Source organism: Hypomesus nipponensis, chromosome 11, assembly GCF_054491055.1.
Source record: "Hypomesus nipponensis isolate SF chromosome 11, ASM5449105v1, whole genome shotgun sequence".
Taxonomy (NCBI): domain Eukaryota; kingdom Metazoa; phylum Chordata; class Actinopteri; order Osmeriformes; family Osmeridae; genus Hypomesus; species Hypomesus nipponensis.
The window spans coordinates 6,626,886-6,642,743 of record NC_140371.1 but is presented as its reverse complement, the minus strand read 5'-3'; the positions used below and the strand labels follow the sequence as shown (position 1 = coordinate 6,642,743).

The window sequence follows — 15,858 nt, the reverse complement described above, 5'->3', positions numbered from 1 at the left end:
ATCTTATCATAACCATGTAGTGCTCCTATCTGTCCCATTTGGGTAGAGCGAACCCTGGAGGTCAGATTGCTGAGCGGTTAGGGAACCTGGCTGTTAATCAGAAAGTTGCCGGTTTGATTCCCGGCCTTGCAAAATGCTGTTGTGTCCTTAGGCAAGGCACTTCACCCTACTTGCCTCAGGGGGAATGTCCCATAAGGCACTTGCAGATCCAGTTCGAAGTACTTCTCATTCCCCAGCCTGCATCGAGCTCTCCTGTTCCATACTGCCCAGACCATTGTTTGTTTTCCATTGAACAGATTGCAGTGATAATAGTCACATGTGAATAGCAGCTAAGATTGTAGAGGGAGTCTCTCAGGCTGGAAGGGTGAGCGTAGACCATATCCAGCATCCTAATAGAGTCTGGGACACCACTCAGCACGTCAACACCGCCCTGTCACACAAATGATTTGTTAAAACAACAATGACTGTGTGTGCGCAGGATGACCTGGGCACCTTAGACAACATGACTGGGGTGAGGAGTGGGGCAAGATGGGGAACAGTTGTGAAGGGTGAACAGAGTGAGAGGCCAGAGAGGAGGGAGTGGTGAGAGAGACTGGGAAAGAAGGGGAGCTGGAGGAGAGCTTAGGGGAGGGAGAGAGTAAGTTGAGGGAGGAGTGGGGAAGGAGATATGAAGGTAAAGGGAGAGGGAGGGAAAAGAGATTGTCTTATTACTAGATGTGTCTGCCATCTCCTCATGGGGAGCAAGGGGGGAGGGGAGAAAGAGTGAGCCAGGAAAGAGATACAGGGTGATGGGCAATAATTTAGTGAAGATATTTCAAGAGGCATACAGTATAAAATTGTAACCTGTTGAATAGAAATTAAATTAGCCCGCAAAATGCGATGCATTTGGATTGTGAATTTAAGTGTATTTTCTCTTTTAAAGACCTGCATCTGTAAGAGCAGCAGCCACACAATGAGGGGGTTAGAGGAGAACAAGACAAACAAACATAAAACTAGAAGAACACTTAAAGAAGAGTAAGAGACAGGGAGGATCTAAAGAGAAATAGTAGGAAAGGAGGAGGTGGAAGGATGGCTGACCGTAATAGATGAGAGAAAGAGATGCTGTCAGAGGCCTGGATGAGACGGTGAGGGTGGAGGTCAGAGGTCAGAAGTGAGAGGTGAGGCCAGGTGGAGTGATGGAGACACCAGTAGGACAGATCCTGCATAAAACATGCCGAACACACAGATGTGCTCAAATGCGTTGGTACCCTTACAGATAATTGAAATAGCGCTTCAATCCTCCTGAAAAGGGATATTAAATGCTATAGCATAATGTGTACTTGCATATCTTTGGTATGTCATAGAATAAAGCAAAGAAGCTGTGAAAAGAGATTAATTATTGCTAATTCTACAAAGATAGTCTAAAATGGCCTGGACACATTTGTTGGTACCCCTTAGAAAATATTTTCCAAACCAGTTAGCTTCTTTAATTAGTGTCACACGTTTCCAATCTTGTAATCATGCATTCAGCCTATTTAAATGGAGGAAAGTAGCCACTGTGCCGTTTGGTATCATAGTGTGGACCATCTCCAAGCAGCATGATGTTCCTGTGACAGCAGTTGCAATTATTATTAAGAAGTTCAAGGTCCATGGAACTGTAGCTAACCTCTCTGTGCGTGGCTGCAAAGAGGAAAATTGACCCAGGATTGAACAGAAGGATTGTGAAAATGGTAGGAAAAGAACCAAGGATAACTGGAGATACATGTTGAACTCCAAGCTGAAGATAAATCAGTTTCTGATTGCACCATCCGTCGCTTTTTGAGCGAATGTGGCATCCATGGAAGAAGACCTAGGAGGCCTCCATTTTTGAAAGATAAACCTAGAAAACAGAATTGAATTTGCTAAAATGCATATTGACAAGCCACAATCTTTCTGGGAAATTGACCTTTGGACAGATGAGTCTAAACTGGAGATTTTTGGCAAATCAGCTCTCTGTTCAAAATTAGGCTTAAAAAAAGGACACCATACCTACAGTAAAACATGGTAGAGGCTATTTTTTGTTTTGGGGCTGCTTTGCTGCACCTAGCAAAGGGTGCCTTGAATTTGTACAAGGCACAATAAAATCTCAAGACTATCAAGGCATTCTGAAGCAAGATGTACTGCTAGGTGTCAGAAAGCTCTCTTGGTTGCAGGTCATGGATCCTACAACAGGATAATGACCCAAAACTCACCCAAGAATGGATAGGAATACAACATTCTGTTCTGAAGTGGCCCTCTATGAGTCCTGATCAGAATCTTATCAAACATCCATTCAAATAGATGAAACTTGCAGTCTGGAGAAGGCACCCATCAAACCTGAGACAGCTGGAGTAGTTTGCTCAGGAAGAGTGGCCCAAACTATCTGTCTCATTGACAGCTACAGAAAACGTTTGATTGCAGTAATTACATCTAAAGGTCCAGCTAAATATTAGGTGGAGGGTCCCATCATTTTCTTTTATTTACAATATTATCTTGGAAAACAAAATCAATAGGAACGTTTGATTTCTATTAAATATGGAATTAACAATGGTGGATGCAAATTACTTTAGTCAGTTTCAAGTTATTTCAGGAAATCGTGCATTCGTAATTTTTGGTGGAGGGGCACCAACAAATTTGAGCTTGTTTGTATCCCTCATCCTCCCTCAGACAACTTGCTAGCTTTGCCAACAAGGAAGTTAATAATTCACGTACTGTAAGGTATCTGATGTTGTCTGTATGTGCGTGTGTGGATGTTTTTGTGTGTGGGTGCATGTGTATTGGCACATGCGTGTGTATGTACGTGTATGTCTGTGTTTGTCCACAGGAAACACCAACAGCATGTTTGCTCTGGACTACATCAGTGGCTCTTTGACGGTGCAAGGCCAGCTGGACAGAGAGAACCCCCTATACTCTGCTGGATTCACCCTCACTGTCAAGGTGAGATCCCACTGAACATGAAGGTGTGTGTAGGCTTGTTTAGCTATTCATGTAAGAACCAGAAGGAGGTTAGGTTTTTGGATCAAGGTTTGGGTTAAGGTTAGGGTGAAGTTAGACATTCTACGGCAGGGTAGTATTAGCAAAGTTAGACATTCTAAGTGTTTGAGGTGAAGAGAGCTTGAAGTACACAAACATAATAAAACATGTTATACAAAGATAGTTCTGACGAAGTAGTTTGATTGGGAAGAGGCATATGAGTGTATAGAGTATAACAACACGGGACTCAACAATCGTTATCTACCTTCAATTGTAACAAACGTCACATGGCAAAGATGAACAGAAACATACAGATAAATTAACAAGATACAAAGTAGTAGGGCTGCGCTAATGTGCAGACCTATAAAAGAAGCAAGCTAGTTTGCAGGAAAATATTTTGTGTTGCGTGTCAACAGTTGCCAAACTATGTGTTGGCGGGGCTGAATAAATAATTAAATAATTGAACAAATCATAATTAGTTAAGCTTATTACTGTTAACTAATGAATGCCTCTTGAAGAACTGTTGAACATAAACATCAAACTCTCGGTCATGTTGTTATGTTGAATAACAGTACTGCGGCCTCATACCTACAATTGAATTACAGCTGTGCTTATACTTAGTTTAACTGCACTCGCTCTCAAGTGGTATTACTTAAATATACATCCAATATTAAACCATCTATGTATGTTATTCTTGAACACAGACATTGTGGAATTCAGGGATATAATCAAGCGTGTGACATGTTCTATGAAAACAATGTATGGGTCACCCATGTGTGTAGTTTGTGTCCTGCATAGGAAATACTCCAGCCAGGGTGGAAAAGGAAGAATGGAAGTGGAGAAGTAGAGGATAAAGGAATATAAGATGTCTTAGTTGGTGTTGTGGATTATGTTTGTCTTGTCCATCTCTCCATATCTCCCATGATCTAGTGTAATGCCAGCACCCCTCCTCCAAGCCTACATGTTATACTTTCTACCGCAGAGCAGAAAAAGAGGAATTGTCAGCTTTTCGCCTTACTCCTCTTCCTTTCAACTCAGATGCTTTGTGTGTGAGTGTGTTGTGGAAATGTGGTCTCTATTTAAGCATGGGATTTGGATGATTAACCACTGAGTGACCTTATGTTGAGAAGCTTATTGGCGTTCTATATCAAAAAAGAAAGATCATTCTGTATTTCTGTTGGTGCAGTTTCAGACAGTGTGTATGGATTTACTTGTGCATGTTCGTGCATGTATGTGTGTGTGCATCTTTGAGTACCAGACAAGGGTTAGAGAAAACGTCTGCATAGGCTTAATGTATTTTAACTTAAATCTTTGCGTTTAATTGAATTCCATGGTTACTGACAGCAACATTGTTGAAAGAAAGGAAGCAGAAGAGTTATTAGAGCAACATTTTTAAAATATACTCCCCTTAAATATATTTATAAGATATGGATTTTTTTCTGTCTATTTCCCTCTCACTTCTTTCTCTATCTCTTTGAGCCTGGACTTTTCTGGTGGTTCTATTGATTGTGGAGTGCCTTAGTAATAAAACTAATTTCTCATCTTCACTCAGTTTAGATAGTCTGCTGTGCATGGAGGTAGAGGTCAGCTGTTCATTTATGAGGGGTTGAAAGGGGGTAAAGGGGAGTTAAATGACACATCAGTCATTATAACCCAGGGACTCAGGTTGTTCTACCCCTCGCCAATCGTATAGCTGTGACATCACTCCCTCCATCAATGACAGAGCATCTCTGTCTTCCCTTTTATTCTGTTTCTCTCAGTTTCAATTTGCTCCACCACACAAATAGATGGTAGAAAGACAGGGAAAGATAGGGGTTAAGAGACAAAGAAAGCAATAGATTCTCCTCAATAGGACTATTTTCTCTAAAATCTCATTGTGTGTGCAGTGTGTGTATGGGTGTGTGTGTTTGTCCCAAGTGGCCTGCTTTTGCCCCCACTTAGAGCCTATTTGCTGTGATTGCTTGGTGTCGCTCCGACCCTCTTGATCGAATAGATGAACAGTTGTAAAGACCTGCTGCAGGAGATTGAGGGCGGGCCATTTTCAGTACAGTGTGACACTTTCAGTTCAATGTGACAAATTCTCTTTCTCTGTCACTCCCCCCCCCCCCTTTTCTGGTGTGGTGGCTACCACCCTCACCTTCTCTCTCTCTCTCTTCACCTATATCTCTATATCTTCATGTCTATCTCAGGGGACAGAGCTGAATGATGACCGGACACCGTCAGAAGCCTCCGTGATGACCACCTTCACCATCCTATTGATTGACAAGAACGACAACGCACCCACCTTCAACAGCTCTGAGTACCGCGTACGCATTACTGAGCTGGCCCAGGTGGGCTTCGCCCTGCCCCTCTTTATCCAAGCCGAGGACAAAGACGAGGTGGGCCCACACTAGAACCCTTTAATTTAGTACTATATGTGTAGATGATGTAGTTGTATTTAAAACTTTTGTATTTGATTCTCATGAGGCTTTCATGTAGTGTTATGCAATAAGAAGTAGTACTATGCCGTATCATGTAGTGTAAAAGTAGAGGTAATATGTAGTATACTAAAGTAATGTGCAGCTGTACTCAGCAGTGGTAATGGAGGTGGAGGCAGGCGTGCTCAGACACAGAGTAAGTGTGTCAGCCCAGTGGGAGAGCAGACAACCCTGTTCAAGACCATCCTCTTTAGTTTTACATCATGTGTCCGCCACTTTCCATTACCTCCTCCTAACAAGCCACCACACTGGCAGGCGCACACACACTCACAGAGATACACACACACTCACAGGGATACACACACACTCACACAGGGTACACACACAATCATAGTGATGGACATACATACTCCTAGGGATACAAACACACACACGGATTATCTCTCACTTAAACACAGATTCTAACTCAGACAAGGATACACATGCATACACTCTTGCACTTTTGGAGTTCATGTTGTTTAATTGTAACTTGTTTAACTGCATGCTCTTATGGTTCTTCCCATTGGCACTTATTTCGTTTTTCACAATGTATGCTTCATGTTTTGGCTACCCGCAATGTTTTTGGGGCTATCTCGTTATGATCAGTGACCTATGCACTTTTTTAAAGCTCTCTCTTTGAAGTCGCTTTGGATAAAAGCATTTGCTAAATGAATAAATGTAAATGTAATATTTCTCACATGTATTTCTCCCCTCTCTTTTTTCCACGTCCTATACACACAAATACACGCTTCGTAGCTCTTACACATACCTGCTTGTTCACTCACGCAGTCTGAGACTAGGAGCACATTCGACTTGACTACAATTTAATTTGCTTTAGAAGAGATGGAATAGAGCATCAAATTATACATAACGAGGAAAATCAATCACCTGGGTTTGAGATAAGCTGAAAGCTAGTCAACTCTGATTGATTCAAGCACCGCAACTGGCAGTGTGGGGTTTGACAGATAACTGCAAGTGAGGGGAAGAGAGAGAAAAAGAGAGGGAATGGGTCAGGAGCGAGAGAGGGCAAGGGAGAGGCGGTGAGAGAGGGAAATTGGTGAGAAAGAGTGTAGGGGAAAAAGTAGCATAACTAATGTTGTAAAGGCAGGCGGTAAAATATGGGGTGTGTGTGTGTGTGAGAAAGATAGTGTAAAGAAAGATAGTGGCATATTTAGCAGCTAGTTTGTTTATTCATCCCCTGGAAAGCATTTGCTCCTGTCGGCATGGCGATGGCAAGGAGGGAGTGCTCAGAGTGCGAGGGGATTGGCACACCTGGCAGGTGATAAGAGACTCACCGCTGCAGGCTAGCGATCACACCATCCCTGTTCCACCTCCTGCTCCCAGAGTGTGTCAGTGGTGTGTATGCATCTTTCCGAGCGATGGTTTACAGATGCATGTGGCCATGGTGTATTCCCTCCGGCTTCTCTGTGACACAACAGGCACACATATCTTCTCCACATTGGGATTCCGCTAACATATACTGTACACATTTTTGCCATCATTGTTTTATTTAGCCTCTGCTAGGCCCATGTTTATAAATGTAGCCTGAGTCTAGCCTGTCAGATTATAGACTCCAGTCTTGGAATTAACTCTGTTTATAGAGGAGTCAAGGCAGCAGGACCAGTTCTACCCCACATCCCAACTGCAGTCGAAGAGTGTGCTGTATACCTGTTAACCCCCAGCAGCTTAGGCCCTCATATCTCATTCCATCTCTCTCAGGGTAAAGCTGCCTGAGCTCAGGGATCATCAGGGAGATGGATTTAGACAGATCTACTGTAGAGAAGGCATCACAAAGCAGGGACTGGGACGTTCCAGCGGCAACCACTGCTTTCTGTCCAGTCCTGACACGGCACCATCATACACCCACACGTGCAAACACAAGTGCACAAACACATACAAATTGGCCAAGCCAACAGACATTCAAAGAATGTATATCATACTGCAATCATGCTCACATACATCCTTGATTTACATGCACATACATACACGTATGTTAATGCTCTCCTTCATCTCTACAGCTCCGCTACACTCAAAACTTTCTGCTAGAGTTCGTCACCAAACTTGTTGGCAGCCGTGTGTGACAGGGCCCTCTTTACTCTGGGCTTTTTGCCAGCGCTGCCAAATGAATGGGCAATTACGTTTGTGGCCAGTTTGAGGTGACATCCCTGCATATTGGATTGTCTTTTAAATAGGAGCCATCAGCTTGGATGGTCCTCTGCTAGATGAAAACAAAAACAAGCAGCTATTTGAACCACAATCAGAAGGTCCCTATCAACTCAGCTCCTCTCCCACCGACTCTGCATGCTTCCTCTGCCCTCTGATTGGATAACTCATAGAAGACCAATGGAGACTTTGTGTTAGTGGGGGTGAGGGGGAAGGCAAATAACGAGCATTCTTGATTGACCCATACCCATACTTGTACGCACATTTGTTTGTCATCTTATTTAAACTAAATATTTTGTCTTTAAAGCTTGTTCTGTATTTTGTGGACTGCAATATCCTGAGGAATCTAGCAGGATTCATCCCTTCTCAAGCCTCATCCCTCCACATGAAACACACACCATGAGGCTTCCTGGGCATGGTTTACCCCTCGTCCCCTGGTTGGGTGCAGTTCCTCGTAGTTTGGGGATTTGCTTTATTCTGCACTCACAAAGCCAGTTTAAATTTACATAATGTTGAGCGATCTGGTGGAGTGAGTTTTATGGTTAGGAGATAAAGAGGACCACTGTGGGACTTCCTCCTTAACTCTAGCTGGTCTGGATCCAGCAGATGCAAGGTTGTATTTAGAGGGCTCTAATCTCCTCCTATCTACTTTTCCCGGCTTTAATACTTCTCCCATGTTCGCTTTTCTTCATCTCCCTTTTTTCTTGTTCTGGGCCTAAAGTTCCAGGTTAAATGTTTATTGAACTCCAAAACAATTTTCTCTCCTCGGATCAATTGTTCTCTGCCATGGTGGTGAGCAGTTTTGCCCGGCAAATGGATTCCTGCAGAAATAGAAAAAGGGGCCTTGTAATTTGCTGCGGGTGACTAGACAATTCATTATGAGGTGTACGTTTAGATCGGGGCTGTGTGTGCAAACGACTAGGAGAGGCATGTAGAGCTGTCACTCTAAGATAAGATCTGACCTCTGACCCTTTACCTGAAAAAAAGAGAGAGGTAAGAGAGAGAAAGAGTCTTAGATAGAGAGGTAGACACACAGAAAGAGAAGGCTGACTATATGGAGAGAGAGCAAGCAGAGATAAGTTAGAGAGAAACAAAGACAGAGAGATAAAAAAAACAAGAAAGAAAAGATGGTCTAAGAAAACAATGTTTAGATTGTCAAAACATTGTGCTTGGCTGATATGGGCTGAAAAGATGTGTGGCAGCCATCGACGGGGTGTTAGATCCGCACACGTAACAACATCCCACAAACGTAATATAAATCTGCAGCTTTTAATGTAATAATCCCACAAACATTTCCCTCAAATGTAATAGCAGTTGCCTACCACAAACATAATACTTAATTTACGCAAATGTAATTAATATTTAGTTTGCAGTATATAGTTTCATTTGCAAGAAGGTAACAATCTTCAGCTTTGAAAAATGTAATAACCTCCCACAAATGTAATAAATTGCTTACATAATCCAAATCTGCAGCTTTTACAAGTTTCTTACTCCAAATGTCTTTACCAGCCAATTACATTTTCTTCATACTTAATTGTCCACTGGGTCCTGCTTTGACTGATCAAGTGTTTTCCCATCATATTAGTTCCGGGTTTTATTACAAAGCAAAGATTACAAAATAGCAGAAGAAACCAATTATTGTAACCCTATACAAATGTTTCAGTACAAACACACCTTCATACAATTAAACTATGCATAAGTAGGCTAAAGAATGCAAAGTATTGATTGTCAGTAACAGCTGGATATTATTTATTCTGGGGACTCCACCCAGATTATGATTCTGCCAAATATGAATTCCTGTTTGGAGTCAGTGAACAATTTCTTTAGAACAGGAAAAAAAAGGGTCATGAATGAGCACTTGAATTGGGACTTCAAAGACTGTTGTGACTGCCAAATGAGGAAGGACAAAGGCAGAAAATGGCAGAATTGCTCCGTGTGTCTTGTACATGCTAGTCTGTGTTTGTGTGTTACCTTTGTCTCTTCATTCTCTGTATTCCACTACTGTCTAATGTAGTGCTTTTTACTTATTTTAACATCTTACTCCTCCCCTCACCTTTCTCCGTCCCTCTCTTTTGCTGTCCTCTCCTTTTTTCACCCTCCCCTCCCTCTCATCTCCTCTCCTCAGGGAGTGAACAGCATGTTCCAGGTCTATCTGACAGGGAACAACTCGCAGCACTTCACCATCTCGCCCACAGCAGTGCAGGGTCGGGCAGACATCAGGATGAGGGTGGCCGTGCCTCTGGACTATGAGACTATCCGCAGCTACAGCTTCTCTGTGAGTTCACACTTATATATACACACACACACACTGTTGCACATACACACACTTGATGTACACACACAGACACAAACACTGATACACACACAAAACGGCACACACTTGCATGTAAGGCTGTGGAGCAGAGCTGTCTGTATACACGTGTAGATATGAATGAACATGAGTTAAGAGTCCGAAAATGGAGGCCTTATTGAGGCAATTAGAAGAACTCTTGTGAAGTGAAATATCGAGTAGACAGTCATTCATATTGAACCATGTCCCATTGTATGATTAGATGAAAGCATATAATCAAGACATCCCTTCAATAAACATCCTCAGTCTTTCTTTCTTTCTCTCTCTGTCTCTATCTCACTCTTTTTGTCCCTGTCTTCATCTGTGATTAAGAGTCTGTACTGAGGTAAACTATGCTTTAACACAGATCTTAAAAGCTGTCTCTCTAAAGATGTTCTACAACTGTGTCTTGTTTTTCAATTTCTGACAAACATTGCTGATTCAGTTTCTTCCTCTGACTTCAAAACTAATTTAAATGTCACTTCTCGCTACGGTAGACTTGTTTGAGGATCAGAATTGGTATGTAGTTGCTCCAAATCACACAAGCAGTATTTACAGAGCTACTGGGTGATTTATTTTGGAAAGCTCTCCCAATAACATTTCTAAAGCTCAAAACAACTCAAATCAATCAGGCAAATGCTGAACCATTTCTAAAAAGGGAAAGTTGCCTTTTCCCTTTTTTGTGAATCAGTTTACGGTTTACTGCACAGTAGGTCATTATCTAGCTAACATTTTAGCATTAGGGTCACTGGAATCAAAATTGTTTAAGTAGCTATATACTACAGGCAATGTTATGATATTATAATATTATTATTATATTATAAACAAAGTATACTTAATAGGTTTGTTATTTTGGAATAAGCCTGCATGATGCTGAGTGCTGAATGGTGGGAGATGTGTACAGTTAGTGACAACGGTCTTGCTTCTTCTCCATGCAGCTCTTTGCCAACGAGTCCATGGCGGACCATGTTGGCTTCGCTCGTGTCTTCATCGACCTGATCAATGAGAACGACAACCGGCCTATCTTCAACCAAGCACTGTACAACATCAGCATGCCGGAGAACACCCCCACCGGGACCTCACTGCTACGCATCCTGGTGAGGATAAACACACTTCTCTCTCTCACACACACACAAACACGAACACACCTTCTTACACACACCCTCTCGCACACATACCCTCTAACACAGTGGTTCTCAACCCTGGTTCTCAGGGAACACCTGTCCTGGATGTTTGTGCTCCAACATAGCTCTGCAGAAGCTTGCTTATGACCATTCATTTGAATCAGGGAAACTTCTAAAACATGCAGGACAGGTCTTCCCTGAGGACCAGAGATGGGAACCACTGCTTTAACTAGTGTTGTTTTTGGCGGCCTGTTTTAATTTTAGTTTTAGTCTAGTCTTTGTGTCAAGCTGTCATTTTAGTTTTTAGTAGTTTTAGTTACGTCCATATTCTTTTTAGTCTAGTGAAGTTTCAGTCGACTAAAAGTCTGAGCATTTTAGTCTTATTTTAGTCAGACTTATCCATTACTATTTTCGTCTAGTAGACATTTAGTCTAGTAATTTAAGTCAAAACCATTTGTCTGATGTAGGCCTATTGGTCAAGAATAAGGTAGGCCTATTCAAAGTCAAGTTGTTGATGTCAAATTCAGTTCAGTGTGATTGCTATGTGAATTAAAAAACTAGCTACAGTATTTAGCCAACAAGGGATGCTTAGTTAACATGCAGTCAGTCAGGTAGGAACTAAGAACCCACTCTCATAAAAACAAATACACACGCACACACACAGTAGCTACACACACTAGTCACACATGGTAACCCACTTTACACTCTCACAAACAAACACACACACACACGCAAGTCACACACGTTTGTCTCAGACTCTGTCGGTTTCAGCTCCAGTGGCTAACGTTTAAAGCTAACGTCTAAAGCTAACGTTAAAATGAGACACATTAAGCACTAGGGATGGGCGTGGTTAATCGAATATCCGGATATCCTAAAGTAAGTTAGTATTCGAATACTTTTTTTGAATACTTATGTGCGTAGTTTGATTAAAAAATAAAAAGGTTTTATTGAAAAACCGTCGCGTCATGTTGTGAATTCTAATAGTTGTGACGTTAGAAAATGATGAAAACCATCAAAAAAGGTAGGCTACACCTGCGTTCTGCTGCGATTCTCCTTTCATTTCATTGGGCGCTACAAGAAGCATAGTGTCCTGGCTAAGCAGTACCACGCAACAACCTCAGTTCCTGCAGTCTTTTCTACGCCGGCCTGCTCGTAAATCGACTCCGTACTAGCCTCTCCCCTGAGCATGTTTACATGCTAATTCTCCTGAATAAAAATGCGTATGGCTAATGCAGTTGTGGCTTATTTATTTTCTTACCAGGAGCCATGTAGAGCTAGCGTAATCGGCTGTTTATGTTCGCAATGTGTGGTGGCGCACCGTATCCTATAGGATTCCGGTTCCAAGTTAATATCCAAGTTAATATGCAATATTTCTCTGTGTCTTTCGTTTTTAAGGAGGATAGCCTACCCAATGTGTTTAATTTAGTCCAATGTAGCCTACTTTTTATTTCACATAATAATAGGCTAATCGCTTTTCCGCCAAATTAAGAGCCTACGTCTGAAGACGCAGCGTTTTTTCAAGTTCATTGTCTTTTCGTCATGTTAATAAATTGATCTTTCATTTGTTTTCTTTATTCAACCCTTATTTAATCTAATAGTTTAACAGTCCCAATTATTGCCAGAATGTGTGGTGGTTCATGTGTTTACTGTATGCTTTGCGTCACTTCAGGCTAATTACATAACGGAACCACATTAACAAAATAGATTCTCCGGATATTCGAAAATAATTTCGGATACTATTCGAATAGTGAAATCAGTTCAAATCTCCATCCCTATTAAGCACAGCCTCATGAGTTAGCTAATAATAATAACGTGACTAAACGAGACGAAATAACGTTATAACATTTCATCTCGTTTTTATTTTGTAAACAACATTTAGTCTCATTTGTATTCGTCAAAGATATCGCATTATACATTTAATTATAGTCATCGTCACATCACCAGTATTTATGTTGCGTCTCGTCTTGTTTTTGGCATTTGATAAAGGTTCGTTGACGATATTTAGTCATAATTTTCGTTGACAAAAGCAACGAAAATTAACATACACAAATGACCGGTACTGGTCCGTGGGTCATTTGGTACCAGATGCAAAGAAAAAAAAAACATTATTTCCGTTTAATTGATTTGAGTCTGAAATATATTTTAATTTGAAAAATGACCGGATTCTCTCTGAGCAGTAACCATCATGCGCTTCACGTCTTCTTGACACAAGACACGTGATAGTTAGCTTACCGCTCAATTAAACCCACAGACTTGCTAAAAAATGCGTAAGCAAACGTCTTTGCAGAGCTTTTTTGCTCTTTTTTTCCACAGATTTATGTCTCCCAGCTGGTGAAGGATCACCTGTCTTTGCTTTCAAAGGAGTTCGAGCGTTACTTTCCAACCAGCAAAGACCCGCACGTTTAACAAGCCCGTCACTGACCGCTATCCCAGTTTGATGTAATGCCAGGCTAACTGTCGGCTAGCTCGTCAAAAGTCCCACTAATACAAGCTGCTTCTACAATTTGAAATTCGAGTGAAATTCACCTCGTCGTTATCTAAAGGATCTTGGACTATTCATTTGAATCAGATGTGTTGGAGCAGGGAAACATCTAAGACATAGGGAAAACATTACATGGATTTCAGGACAAATAGGTTTGGTTAATGTATAGTGTAAGGCAAGTCGAATGGATTTGGGAAATTGACCGGCTGGGATTTGATATTTTCGGAGCTGCAGAAAGATGTAGCAGTCACATGGTTATTACCCGAATAATCATACAGTATGATCAAATATTTGGGGGGACATGTCCCATAATCATACAGTATGATCAAATATTGGGGGATGTGTCCCCCCATAGAATTATGCCTATGTGGGGGGATATAATATTCATAAACTGGTTTTCACAAAGAACCCATTTGAGGCACACGCTTCTCTTATGACCATGTTAAGAGTAAAAAAAAACAACTGTTCCCTTTTTTAACATGTTACTTTTGTGATTAGTCATTAATTGGTTATTTTTTCTTAATTAGTCATAGTTCACAAGTAGTTCTCAATGAGGATATATTTATTTAGTAATCAAATACTTACCAAGGAAATACCTTTGTCCTAAATTTGCTATTACTTACTGCTTAGTTAATCTTGGTTTCATATTACGTAATTGTATTAAGTTCTGTGTTAACGAAGGACTACATATTACTTTCTGCATAGCTACTTGTTAACAACTGACCATTATTTTAAAGTGTTACCACATTTTTCTACCAGACCGGAAATACGTTGACTACATCCAGTATTGTTAATCGTAAACATAGCGCTATAATTGGAGGTATTGTTTATGTCTTAAGAAGACAAAAGAAAAAGCAGCAGCAGCACCAATTTCTTCAAAATTCACCACCATTGTGTACTACTACTGTAAGGGTTTTAATATTGGTCAAACAACCAAATCAAGACACCCAGATCTAATGGAAGAGGGGTGCATTAATATTAACTGAATATGCTGGATTGCAGTTTTTGACTTTATGGGTTAAACCAGAACAGGAATGGTCAAAGTAAGTTAAATGAAATTTTATAACATTGCTAACAAAGTAAAGGAATTACCGTGCGCCACCCACGTGACATGAAAAAATTCCGCCCCGGGCGGCTTCCTGGTCCGCCCGTGCCTAAAACCGCCCCTGTAAACATGTTACAAAATGAAGGTTTTAAATCTTACCTACTCTTACCTACCATGATTATTGTAAATCGGAGAGAGTAAAAGAAGAGCAAGAAGAAGCAGAAAGAGAAGCAGGAGCTGAGGAGGAGGAGTATCTGGAGACAAATAATCTCAAGAGCAATGCTCCACACTGTGATGTATGTTTGATATATTACAGTGGAAGTAATAAGTATCATTTCTGTATGTCTGTACTTTGATTCTGTCTACACATGACTGACCATTGTTATCTCTGATGATGTTATGTGATGACACTAAGGAAACCATTTGATTGCATCTAGAGAATGGCGACTTTTGGGCATTTAACTGTTTGAGATGACAAACAACAACTCACTACAAGAAGTTGTATAAAGCCTGTTGAAACTATTGATACTTTGAGCGACACATCTAGAGCCTGGTAGCAGGCGTGTCTTCCATGTCTGCAGACATTAAAAGCTGCTTGACAAAATTGAATTTGCACTTTGAGTCTAAGCACTTACCTCACATATCAATTAAAATTGCGTGCTGTTTTAAGTTTCCTTAACAACCCTTCCTTTTACATCCAACCATTATGTCTAGAACAAACAATCAGACCACATCTTGACTCTTAATTATCAACATATAACAACCAAATGCCGCAGTTAGTCACACAGTGAGGTGTGGGAACCATCAAGCTAAGACTCCATCCACCCACTCCAATCTTCAGCATATGAGAGGTACATTTACATTTAGTCATTTAGCAGACGCTCTTATCCAGAGCGACTTACAGTAACTACAGGGACTTTCCCCCCGAGGCAAGTAGGGTCAGTAAGTGCCTTGCCCAAGGACACGTATTTTGGCACGGCCAAGAATCAATCTGGCAACCTTCAAATTACTTGTTCGATTCCCTAACCGCTCAGCCATCTGACTCCCCAGGTAGGGGCAGGGGTGTCTCCAAGATTACACGACTTAATCGCTGTTTCCTGTTTGCATCTTGCGGAACGTCAGAGGACTACCACCTCAGGATTTATGTTGGTGTTGCATCTGGTATATGCGTAAACCAGGGCCTAGGGAGACACCCACAAAGTATACACCAAACTAATGCAGGATACGTGCAGCAGCTATCCTGCACATGCATACACGTACCTAGCGTGAAGTATATTACGGCCTTTTGA

At 41.3% G+C, this 15,858-nt stretch overlaps 1 protein-coding gene across 1 annotated transcript in view; it reads left to right on the top strand.

Annotated features, from left to right (window-relative positions):
* The window catches only part of LOC146267934 (cadherin-23-like), a 128,625-nt gene extending 117,458 nt beyond the window's left edge, over positions 1-11,167 (top strand). Inside the window, exons 8-12 of the mRNA XM_084709413.1 lie at positions 2,822-2,934; positions 5,160-5,348; positions 9,715-9,864; positions 10,857-11,015; positions 11,132-11,167. Of these exons, the coding sequence (XP_084565539.1) occupies positions 2,822-2,934; positions 5,160-5,348; positions 9,715-9,864; positions 10,857-11,015; positions 11,132-11,167 (647 nt within the window). The remainder of the gene's footprint in view (positions 1-2,821; positions 2,935-5,159; positions 5,349-9,714; positions 9,865-10,856; positions 11,016-11,131) is intronic.
* The last annotated feature ends 4,691 nt before the right edge of the window (positions 11,168-15,858 follow it).